This window comes from Oryctolagus cuniculus, chromosome 19 (assembly GCF_964237555.1).
Source record: "Oryctolagus cuniculus chromosome 19, mOryCun1.1, whole genome shotgun sequence".
Lineage (NCBI taxonomy): Eukaryota > Metazoa > Chordata > Mammalia > Lagomorpha > Leporidae > Oryctolagus > Oryctolagus cuniculus.
The window spans coordinates 14,295,877-14,307,712 of NC_091450.1; the positions used below are offsets into that span (position 1 = coordinate 14,295,877).

The 11,836-nt window shown below is 53.0% G+C and overlaps 1 protein-coding gene across 1 annotated transcript; it reads right to left on the bottom strand.

Annotated features, from left to right (window-relative positions):
* Window positions 1–2,825: 2,825 nt before the first annotated feature.
* LOC138847031 (thyroid receptor-interacting protein 11-like) lies at window positions 2,826–6,617 on the bottom strand. Its single transcript, XM_070064555.1, has one exon. The coding sequence runs from the start codon at window positions 6,032–6,034 to the stop codon at window positions 3,680–3,682; it is 2,355 nt and encodes a 784-aa protein (XP_069920656.1). The 5' UTR covers window positions 6,035–6,617; the 3' UTR covers window positions 2,826–3,679.
* Between the last annotated feature and the right edge of the window lie 5,219 nt (window positions 6,618–11,836).

Genomic DNA, 11,836 nt, shown 5'->3' on the forward strand with positions numbered 1-11,836 from the left:
GCTTCTATTTGGGGCTGGTGATGTAGTGTAGCAGGTAAAGCTGCCACCTGCAGTGCCGGCATCAATATGGGCATCAGGTCAAGTCCCGGCCACTCCACTTCCCATCCAGCTCTCTGCCATGGCCTGGGAAAGCAGTAGAAGATGGCCCAAGTGCTTGGGACCCTGCAGCCACATAGGAGACCTAGAAGAAGCTTCTGGCTCCTGGCTTCAGATCAGGACAGTTCTGGCCATTGTGGCCATCTGGAGAGTGAACCATCAGATGGAAGACCTCTCTCTCTCTCTCTACTTCTGCCTCTCTGTAACTCTACCTTTCTAATAAATAAATAGATTTTTTTTAAAAAAGGTTATCTTTGTGTGAACCAGGAACCTGAAAAAGATTAGAATATACCCATGTCAACAACAGAATGAAAAAAAATTTTATAATGGATTCCAAGTAAAGTTAGTTTAAGAACGCATCCTCTTAAAACCCGTTGGTTGCTCAAATGTTGCTGAAAGGTTTGTTGACAAGACTCTTGGTTGTCAGTCACTTCCCATCCCTCCAGAATACAGGACCAGATCAGACTAGCAATCTGGATAGATCCAACCAGAATGAAGGCCAAACAAAACCGAGCTACGGGATGATTAAGCAGCGATGTTTTAGAAAAATGATGACATGGGAGAATATAAAAGTGAAAGATGGGGCTGTCGTTGCGGCGTAGAAGGTTAAGCCACTGTCTGCAATGCAATAAATATTTATTTATTTGAAAGAGTTACACACAGAGAGAAGGAAAGCCAGAGAGAAGGAGAGCCAGAGAGAGTCAGAGAGAGAGAGAGAGAGAGAGAGAGGTCTTCCATCTGCTGGTTCACTCCCCAACTGGCCACAATGGCCAGAGCTGTGCTGATCTGAAGCCAGGAGCCAGGAGCTTCTTCCGGGTCTCCCACGTGGGTGCAGGGGCCCAAGGACTTGGCCATCCTCCACTGCTTTCCCAGGCCATAGCAGAGAGCTGGATGGGAAGCGGAGCAGCTGGGACTTGAAATGGCCCCCATATGGGATGTTGGCACTGCAGATGGTGGCCTTATCTGCTATGCCACAGTCCCAGCCCCCTATAATAAATCTTAAAAAAAAAAAAATGAAGTTAACTTGGAGTCACTGGTGTAAACCCGAAAGTAGAATACGTAAAGCTGAGAGGTTATGAAGGGCTCTTATGCATGACTGCCTGATAGTAACTATCACAAAAAGACTGCCAGAGTTAGAGGGCCATCATTTCAAGAGAGATGCCAACTAGATGTGATGCTTGGTGTTCTCGAACCGTATGTGAAAACCTATATGCAGCACCCACACTGGTGTTCCCAGACCTGAGAAGGCACTTTAACCTCACTGTATACACGAGGCAATTATTAGGACTAACAGCATAGACTCAGAAATCTTGGGAAAATTAAACACCCTGGGGCCAGGGCTATGGCTTAGCAGGTAACACCGCCGCCTGCAGTGCTGGCACCCAATTTGGGCACCGGTTTGCGTCCTGGCTGCTCCACTTCCGATCCTGCTCTCTGCTAAGCTATGGCCTGGGGAAGAAGAAGATGGCCCAAGTCCTTGGGCCACTTGCACCCGAGTGGGTGACTCAAAGGAAGCTCCTGGCTCCTGGCTTCAGATCAGCGCAGCTGCAGCCATTTCAGCCATCTGGATGGAAGATCTCTCTTTCTCTCTCTCTGCCTCTTCTGCCTCTCTGTAACTCTTTCAAATAAATAAGTAAATCTAAAGAAAAAAATTAAACACCCCATGGCGTACTTTTCAAAGAATTTGGGCATTGTCGCAGAAGGCTGGCCAGCTTGGTTAAGAACAATAGCGGAGTGACTTACTGCAGGAGGCAGAGTAGTTAACTCTTGGATGGGCCACCTCACTGTGTCCCGCCACTTCTAGATCATCAGGAGGTTCCTGGTTCACTTGCAGTCACTTGGGGAAATTAGACTGGAGGAGAGGAATCTGTAAGCAGTGAAGTCCCTGTTCATTGTCTTTGATGCACTCTTTATCAGGCCCCAGTATCTCCCTTGCCTTGCAGTTCCGTTGTAAAGAGTAACTCATTAAATTAAGGGAGGGACACAAGGGTAAAGGCAGAGCCAAAGTCTTTTGAGTCACAAGGACTCACATTGCTCTACAGCTAACATCTCATTGCTCAAAGTAATACCAATCCACCCTCAGACCCAGACAGACCAGAGCCCACTCTTGCCATTCCAAAAGAAACCCACTGACCAATCAAAGGCAGGCCACGGGCACTGTGCACCAACCAGGGGTCCACACATGAGCTGCTCATGGACTGCAGCCCACACTTTAAACACTAAGATTTAAGTCCTTTCCTTGGGGAGCCTGGGGATTGAGTCAGAGCTGTCTCATTCCTTGCTCTGCAGGTTGCACATAAATCGCTATTACAAAAGATATTTATTTGAAAGGCTGAGTCGCAGAGAGAGAAATGGAAGGAAAGACAGATCTTCCATCTGCTGGTTCACTCCTCAAATGGCAGCAACAGCCAAGGCTGGGCCAGGCCAAAGCCAGGAGCCAGGAACTTTACCTGGGTCTCCCACGTGGATGGTGAGTGCCTAAGCACTTGGACCACCTTCTGCTGCTTTCCCAGATGAATCAGCAGGGAGCTGGTTTGGAAGAGTAGCTGGGGCTAGAACCAGCACCCACATGGGATGCTGGCATTGCAGGCAGCTGAACCCGCTGAACCACAAGTGCTAGCCCCAGCAATCCTAACTTCTTCCATCCCCTCTCCCTCGCCTACCCTCACCCTCAGGCTGAAATTTGCTGTGTGTCCTGTGAGTGGACCATCTGGGAGGTTCTACAGAAATTCCTCCAAACACTTTTGCAGAGTTTTAAAACTTTATTGAAAATTTGTCACACATTCTGGTGTTCGGTTTAATATTTCCCCCATCTCTCGAAAGCTAGTGGTACTTCCTGTTGGATCTCGCTGTGTGGGTTCTCTGGTTTGCTGCGTGCAAATCTTCTTCTGCAGACAGTTCTGAGGAAGTGTTAAACCTTCCTTCTCATTCAGCCGTACAACACACTGGTTCTCTTGTTCTTTCGCGACGGAGAGCTGTCATGCCTTTCAGCCCTCGTTTGGAGATAATCGTCGACTTTTTCTGGACTCACTATGTGAGGCAACTTCCTGCGGGAACGTTCCAAGTCTTCAGCAGGTGAAACTAGGTTTTCCTCCAATATGAGAACTTGGCTAGTGGAGCCAGTATCACTTTTTTTTTTCCTGTTAAGACCTTTATGAACAGGTGCTTCAGTTTGTTGACTTTTTTTGGGAAAAAAGTCAAGTTGTAAACTTTTCTTACAGATTAAAGACAGTTATTAAAAATCTCAGCTTGAACAGATCTGAAATAATTTTCAAACCTTAAAAGGTATACTTGAGAAAAACGAGAATTTGAAAAAAAAAAAAACATCTTTAGCTAAAAATAATAAACACCGCGTGCCGCATAGAGAATGGAAATAGTTCTAGTAATCTGGTCAACTGACAAAAAGAAAAGAAAAAGAAAGAGATAAAGAAAAAAGAGAAAGAGAAAAACAAAAAGGAAAAAACATAGTGAGAGTTCGGGCTGTACTATCCCGCTCGCTCCATGCGCCGGAGTTCCACGTCCGTTCGTTGTTGGATGGCGATGGCGGACGACGGCGGCGGCGGCGGCGGCGTGGCGCCCGCGGTCACTCAGCCTGGGCGGCGCCCGGCTTCTCGGCGGCTGGACAGGCGGCTCGGGTCTCCAGGCCGTCGCGGGGTTTGGAGGCGTCGGGGGGCCCGCGTGCGTCACCGCCGTGGCGGTCAGGCGGCTGCAGACCTGGGACGTCCTCCTCGGGCCGGCTGGGGCGAGGCCGGGCCGTGCGCGCCCCCTCGGGCTGCACGGGAGGCTGGGGGCGCTGCGCTCGTCCGCGCCCGGGGGCTCCCCTCAGGCAGCGAGGGCACAGCAGCCCTCGGGGCCAGCGTGCTCGGGCCTGGCTCTCGGCAGCGCTCTGCGACCCCTCGCTGTCGCTGTCGCTGTCGCTGTCGCTGTCGCGATCATGGCGCCCAGCGCGCCTCCACCGCGGGTAGCGTCCGTAATGGCCGCGCTCCGGCGCGTACTGACTGCCTTGCACGGGAGCTCCCCCGGGGCCCGTCACGTTTGCCGCCTCGGCACCCTTCACGCCCTCCACCACGTCCAGCTCCACCGTCTCGCCGTCTCCCACACTGTGGAGGTACTTCCTCGGGTTGTTCTTGGTGATGGCCGTGTGGTGGACGAACACATCTTCCTTGCTGTCGTGCCTGTGGATGAAGCCATATCCCTTTTTGACGTTGAACCATTTTACGGTGCCCAAAACCTTCCTGGCGATGATCTTCTTGTCGCCGGCAGGTGCCAGCCCTGGGAGGCCCCTGCCTGTGGTACTGGTGGCGGGGATGGTGACCAGGGCCGGCTGCGGCAGCCAGGCCTCCGTGGGGCTTCTCGGGGCTCCCGGGGATCCCATGCCAGCCCGTCCACCTTCCTCATCGGCTGTCTCAGGGACCTCAGCACCTACAGATGGGAGAAGATGGCCGAGCACTCCCCGCAGCTCCTGGAGTAACTTGTCCTGTAGATGTTGACTCTTGCGCTGCAGGGCTCGCTCTTCCGCGTGCGTCTGCTGCAGCGCCAACAGCACCGCATCTTGCTTGCGCTCGAATGCCAGCAGCTTCTCCGGGATGGACTGGAGCACACGGAAGAGCTGCTGTGCTGTTCGCTCTTTCTGCTTCAGCTTCTCCTTCACTGCGTAGCAGTGAAAGTCCCGCTCCTGGAGCTGCATCTGAAGGTTCAGGTTCGAGTCCTGTAAAGCCTTCTCCTTGGTCCTGGCTGTGTCCACTGCGAGCTCCTTCTCTTGGCGCAGTTTGTAGACCTCCATTTCTAGCGCTGACTTGCTTTCTTCTAGGCTCCTCACCGCTTGCCTCAGAGTCGTGTTTTTTCTCACTTTGTTTGCAAGGCGGTTCTTCAGAGAGCGCAGTTGGTCATTTTTGGAATTAATGAAAAGGCCCTTGCCTGTCACCAGTCTTTGTAAAAAGTCTAGCTTCTTCTTCAGGTGTTCTATCTGAGAAGCCATCTCTTGGTGTTTGCTCATTTCAGGTTGGGCCAAGTGAGTGTCGTCGTCCTCTCTGTCTGTCACAGATGGTGTGGAAAGCTGTCTCAATGCCTTTCGAAGCTCCAGGGACTCGTGTTGGATACTTTGGGCTGGCCTTCTGGCTCGCCCTGCCCGGTCTTCCGTGTACTTCTCTCGATGCTGTGAGAGGCTGTGTTCTTGGAGACTCTCTAGAGAGCCTAGGAGATACTCCTTTCTCAGCCAGCTGTATTCTCTAGCCCAGTCCTTGCCAACGGAGAGTACTTGCTCTCTCTCCCAGGTGTACACTAGGAGGTGTTGCCGAGGATGAAGAGCGCCTTTGGTGTCAATGGACGCAGCTGCCGCAGAGTCCGTGCCCTGCGTCTCCACCTCTGTCACCTCTTGATGATGTTTTATCTCCTCCTCCAGAAAACCGTTGATGACCGTCAGCTGAGAGACCTCAGACAGCAGACTGGCGAGAGCCTTGAGCAGCTCACTAGGTGCACGTTCCCTCTGTCTTGCTTTCTCATTAATTAGGTCTAGTTCTTGTCTCAAGACATTCTCTGTATTTTCGGCAGCAGATACCTTGATGTTCAGATCTTGCACTCTGTCTTCCAGCTCTTGCATGTCCCTGGTGGATTTCAGTTGCTGGGCCTGTTGTTTCTCCAGTTGGCTCTCTAGCGCCAGCTGCCTTGCCTGGAGAAGCTGGATTTCAGCCTCTTTCTCTTGTAAGGTGCGTTGGTACTGGGTGGCCTGCAGGTGGTTCCTCAGCTCTGCTGCCTGGTACTTTTCTTCCAGCTCTCTGCAGAGACTTCTTAGCCTCTCATCCTGCAAGGATTCCACACCCTTCCTCAGCACCCCCTTTGTAACGTCCGATAATTGGCTCCCGAGGGAAGCCACGTTGTCTTTCACGTGCCTCAGGGAGAGGCCTAAGCCGGAGCCAAGGCCACCAAGCCACGAGGACATTGCTGCGGGTCACAGAACTGACCTGGGTCGCTTCGGGAAAGCGTCCAGGGCAGTCGGACAGTCCCGCCAAGTGTCGCCGCCCCAGCGCGCGCTGGGGGCTTATATAGGGCAGAACCACAATGGGCCTTATTCTCCATCACAGGGCCTTGCCCGGAGAGCCCAGGCCGCGCCCACCGGCCTCCGCCCCGTCCCCCCAAAGCCTGCTGGCGCCGTCGGCCCTTGGCCCCTGCTCCCCAGCGCCAGGCGCTGCCGGCACCACACCGCGAAAAGCCCCCAAATAAAAGATCTTTCCCAGAGCGTGTGCGAGCCCCGGTATAAAAATACAGGGGCTGGCCGGTCTGTCGCCCCCTTCCCCGGCTCGGAATACCCACATTCCACATCCAAGCCTCTGGGTGGAGTCTAGGACCCCCTCCAGAGCCCAATTTCCTGCCCATGCGCAGTAGGGAGGCCGCCAGACCCCTGCCGCCCACGTGGGAGAAGGGACCGAGTGCCTGCCTCCTGGCTTCCGCCTGCCTGGCCCTGTTCTGGCTGTTGCAGGCTTTTGGGGAGCGAACCCTTAGCAGATGCGAGCCTTACTCGCTCGCTCGCTCTCTGCTCTGCCTTTCAAATAAATACATTTTTTTTTTTTTAAGGAGTAACACATGTCACCGTTCCCCTTTTCATTATTGCACTGAGTCGCAACATTGGTGTTCCGCAACCTTGTTATTTTCACCCCACAATCATTTGTTGAATGGAAGGAAGGTTTTCCCACGGTGAAACACAGCCATCTGAGCGGTACCTTCAGAGCGTACTGAAAGAGGTCTACACCCGCGCACAAGCCTGGCGCACGGGAGGCCATCGGCTGTTTCCGTCCCGGGACTAGCCCGCATCTTGGAGTTAGGGCCGCTGTTAGTGATTTACTCGTGTGTTGTCCTTGTGACCGTTGTTCGCGGTCTCCTCAGGGTGGTGGGTTTGAAATGATCGAACCCCACCGGACCGTATCGATCTATCGATCAGCTAACCACAAGGGCACCGAGTTGGGGCGCCACACGAGGCGCGGGTTCAGGGACCGAAAGCGACTAGAGCGGTGGTGGCGCGGTGAGGGGCCCCGGCGGGGCGGCCGAGGCTCCCAGGGCCGGCGCCCGGGCCCTCGCTCGCTCTCCTCCCTGGTTCGGCCTGGCTCGGCTCGGCCTCCTCACGGGCGGGCGGCGCCGCTGGAAGTGACGCGGCGAAGGCGGGGCCGGGCCGGGGAAGCCGCCGCCGCCGCCGCCGCCGCCTGGGCCGGGAAGCGATGTAGGAGCCGCCAGGCCGTCCCCTGCTTCGCCCGGCCCGAGCCCCGCGGGCTGCCGCCGCCGCAATGAAGAAGCAGTTCAACCGCATGAAGCAGCTGGCCAACCAGACCGTGGGCAGGCGAGTGCGCCGGGCCGGGGCGGGCCGGGGCGGGCCGGGGTCGCCTCGGGGTTGGGGGCGGGCGGCCCCTCCTCGGGCCCAGCGGCTTCCCGAGCGGCCTCAAGAGCCCCGCCCGGGGCCCCGCGGAGCTCGGAGTCGGGGGGCTGTGCCGCGCCGGGGCCTGGGCGCCGAGCGAGCTCCGGGCGGCTCCCCCGAGACGAGCCGGTCGGCCCGCTGCCTCCTCCAGGGCCACCCCTCGGGGCTGCGGGCTGCTCATTGTCCCGGCCCGGAGCAGCGTTGCCCTTGCGGGACTAGTAGACCCGATCCTTAGCTTCCCTCTTCGGGGGTCGAGTCTGCCCTGGCTCGCCGCCTCGTGCTGAACCTCCCCCGTCCCTTTCTGTGCCCAGCGCTGTGCAGAGGGGACTTGCCTTGCCAGCCCCTCCCCAGCCCCTTCTCCTGCAAGTGCACGGTGGCCGGAGGGTAGCTAAAGGCTGATGAAAGCCGCTCGGATTTGCTCGGGACATTCGGAGGTGCTGCTGTCTCCAACCCTGGGCTTAGATAGGAACTTTGAGAGCGGCTGCAAGTTCTTGACATTTAGAAATCCGGGGTTGGGAGGAAAAGGATTTTTGGAGACACCTTGTGCCCGTGACACAGTCTTCCCCCTTGGAGTTGGAGACGGATGCTTGCTCATCCGTGGCTCTTTGGTGCTGCTGTCACGCTTAAGCAGAATCGTTATTGATTATTAAGTGACAAAAGTGAGCTGGAGTGCGTGGGTGAACAGGATGTCGGAGCAGGAATGATTTGTGGTTTGGAGAACTTCTCAGAGGTGGTTATCATGAGCGCTATCGGCTGGGCCAAGCGTTTCAAGGACTTCCAGGGCAGCTGGGCTGTGCTGTAACCCAATTTACTGTTTATTCTGCGAAGAGATATGAAAGTGTGAATTTTTCACAGCTCTTGCTGCAGCTTCTCCTTTTTTTTTTTTTTTTTAAACAGTAAAGGGGAGTTTGGTTTGGCTGCAGCACGTGGGACACTTCTTTTTCTGTGTGTCTGTGAAAATACTTTTACTTCCTCTTGAGTTTTCTAAATTTGCTTTTTACACTGTTTCGTTTCCTTCAACGTTTTTTGCTTAGTTTTGTCCTTTTTCTTTCCTTGCCCTGCCATGGTGTCTTTGGTGGGCCTTTCTCCCGTTTGGAGAGTTAATCCCTGCTCCTGACGTGTGGCCAAGGCTCCTTTGCTGTTATCTGTGGGAAAATTAAAGAAATAATGGCAGGAGGAAGGTGGACGTGAGTAGTAATAGGGGCTGAAGTTTCAAGCAAGGATCTGCAAGCGAATGATAGAAGTCCTTGTGAGTTTGGTGCCTGCATTCGTGCAGTCTAGAATTACTGCTCAGTGCTTAGATGGTCACTTTGGCTGTTTTTTTTTTTTTTTTTTTTTTTTTTACATTGTTGTGTCAGGCAAGGAAAGTTTGCTGTTTCCAGGCAAAGTTCTGAGAGCTCTGGGTCTATAAAGCCATTTAGGGTCTCTAGTTCCTGCTTCCTCTTAGGCTTCTCCTCTCACACTTTAAATTCCAGCCTAGCTTGCCTGCTTTCAGTTTCTAGGGGAGGCCGTGCTTTCTTCATTTCTGACCTGGAACTCTGGGAAGTCTGTCTCACCACACCTTGCCTGTGGCCACCTCAGTCTTCAAGTCTTCCTTTAGAGGTCTCTGTGCCTCTGGAAGCCTTCCGTCCCGGGTGTTTCCTATTCCCCTGCACCCCTGCTTTTCTGTAACCTGGTTTCCCCCTGTCTGTGCTCTCGGTGACACTGAACACCTTGAGAGTCCTTGCTGTGTCGCCTTTCATGCCCAGGGTCAGCTATGGGTCCTGCCACATGATAGATGCTCATTGAACGATGTTAACTCCAGGATTCTGGTTCTTACTGGATTGCCCTGGTGGTGTGGGCTCCAGTATGGGAAATGGTGAACTAAATAGAGGGGTGATTCATGCTGGAAGTGTAATTCTGGATCTGATCTTTGACTTTGTTTGAAAATCTTTATTGCTAGATGCCAGTGGAAGCTGCAGCTATTGCAGAGCTATTAAGGGTGTGGTGTTTATGCACCCAAAGTCAGAACATCTGTCTACACTGAGGAACCTGTTGCATTTCTTACTTGCTGATTTCCTAGATATTTTTGTATTTTTTTTCCACTTAACATCATCACAAAAGACTAGGAAAGAAAAAAATGGAAGCAGGAGAGAGCCCCCGAATGCCTAGTTCTTGGAAGCAGATGGATGGTGTGTATCAGAATCAGGATCCTGAATGTATTTGGGTAAAGATGAAGGCTAGAAGCCTAGAAGATCCCGCACCCCCCCTCCGCCCTTCATGATCTGGGTGGAGAAGGAAGCCCTACATGTGAGTGGCATGCCCCTTGGTTGGTGGTGTCTTGCAATGAAGTCTTCTCCCTAGCATGGAGACCTTGTGACTAACCCCACGGTGGGGCTCCTTGGGATGGACGTGTGGAGAGTTAGTAATGCCTGGACGAGTGAGTACTCATGATGCAATTTGTTTACGATGGGTGGGTGAGACTGTGCGAGAAGATGGTCTAGTGGATCATCGGGGCAAAGCTTGGGAGCTGGGGTCCCGATGTGGTGTCCCAAAGAGGAGACGTGGGTGGTTCTTCTAGTCCACTGCCTTTGTTGATTGAGGCATTCAACAGGAGCTTGTCAGCCCAGACTGTTCCCCCTTGTACATTAAAGAATAAGGGTGAATGCCTGGTTTCTGCCCTGAAGGAGCTCAGTAGATTTGTAGAGGAGATAGGGAAGCAGAACATAATTATGTCCAGGAGATAAGTGCAGGGCCGATGCAGAGGGCAAAACCTAGCTGTGACTGGGTGGACTGAGGTCGCCCAAGTTTTCCAGAGGAGAAAGTATGAGCATAGCCTTTGATTTTTCCTCCATCTTTAAGCACTTTCAGGTTTTTCTTGTACTGACTGTGTCTCTTTGGGTGGAAGGAAATCCAATTCAGGTGCCTTGACCAAAGATAGAAATGGGCACATAAATGACCAAAGGAGACCAAGAGTAGTGTGGCTTCATAGTTTGCTGGAGCCAGAGAGTTCCACTCCTTACTAGGCAGTGTCCTCAGGGAGACCCCCTGCCCCCGACAGTCTCCCATTGTCCTCAGTTGAAGTCACAGAGGGAAAGAATATTTTTCTCCTGGTCCCTGTCGCCAGAATCCCAGGATTGGCTCTGAATGCCTTTGAGTCATAGGCTTTGCCTGGAAATGGAATGGTGTCAGCCCCACCCCAGCCCTATGGACTGAGGGTAGAGGAGTGCTGCCTCCCCAGGGTAAACTGGGTGCTGTTACCGGCCAAAGGGGAGAATGTGTGTGGGTCAGGCAAGCATGGACATCATACAGTGTGTTCTGCAGTCCTGCTGGAATGAACAAGAGATGTTTTGTTTCTTGAAAACCTTTAATGAAGGCGATCCGGTGGACACGGATGGTGCTCTCGGGCAGGCCACGTCTTAAATGGGGAAGGTGTACACCAGGACCAGGAGCTTGGTGTTATGGGAGGTGTCAAGGAACAGAGGAATCTGAGGGGTGGAACTAAGAGGGCACAGTACCCAGGCTCCGGGAGGGAGCATCTCCCTGGGTATTGATTCCGCAGTGACCAGTTTCCCCTGGAACTCGGAATGCTTTTCCAGATGGTTGTCTTTAGATAAGCCAAGGTTATAAACCCAAATGCCTGGAGGGCCAGGCTAGTAAAATCAATGTCTGCTGTGAGCCAGGTAGGAATGTGGACCCTGTGTGCCCTGATCTTTGGTGTTTTCAAGAAAACCTTGAAATCTGAACTTCAGTGAACGATAGGCGGGCATTCGTTTCAAATTCAGCAACCCCCATGATGCTACAGGGGTTCTTCAAGACCTTGTGCCAAAATGGAATTAAAAGTTAAGCTCATTTTGTTACAAAGCTGTTTAGAAATCCAGGCATAGTTTTCCTACAGTGTGAAGACCCCTTGTACACGGAACTAAACAAAATGCTTTGAGGCCAGATGTGGCCAGATGTGGCCATAGTAGAAAGCTGGATTGGAAGTAGAGCAGCCGGGACTCGAACCGGTACCCATATGGGATGCCGGCGCTTCAGGCCAGGGTGTTAACCTGCTGTGCCACAGCACCAGCCCCAAGCAGTATTTCTCAGAGTGGACAGGTAGGTGTGCTCTGCTTCTGGACCAGGCGTTCCATCCAGCGTCTGCATTGAGTTGGGGTGGAAAGCGGCCCTGCATCTTTGCAATGTCTTTTTAGTCTGATCTGCCATGGCCTTGTTGTTACATGTATGTTGTGAAATCCTAGAATATCAGGAGTATTTCTAGATGAGTTGGGAAAAAAACCAGATGTGAAAGGATGTGATCATGTTGGCATCATCCTTTGTGAATCACAAACTTTGTGGGAAATGCACATTATCTTT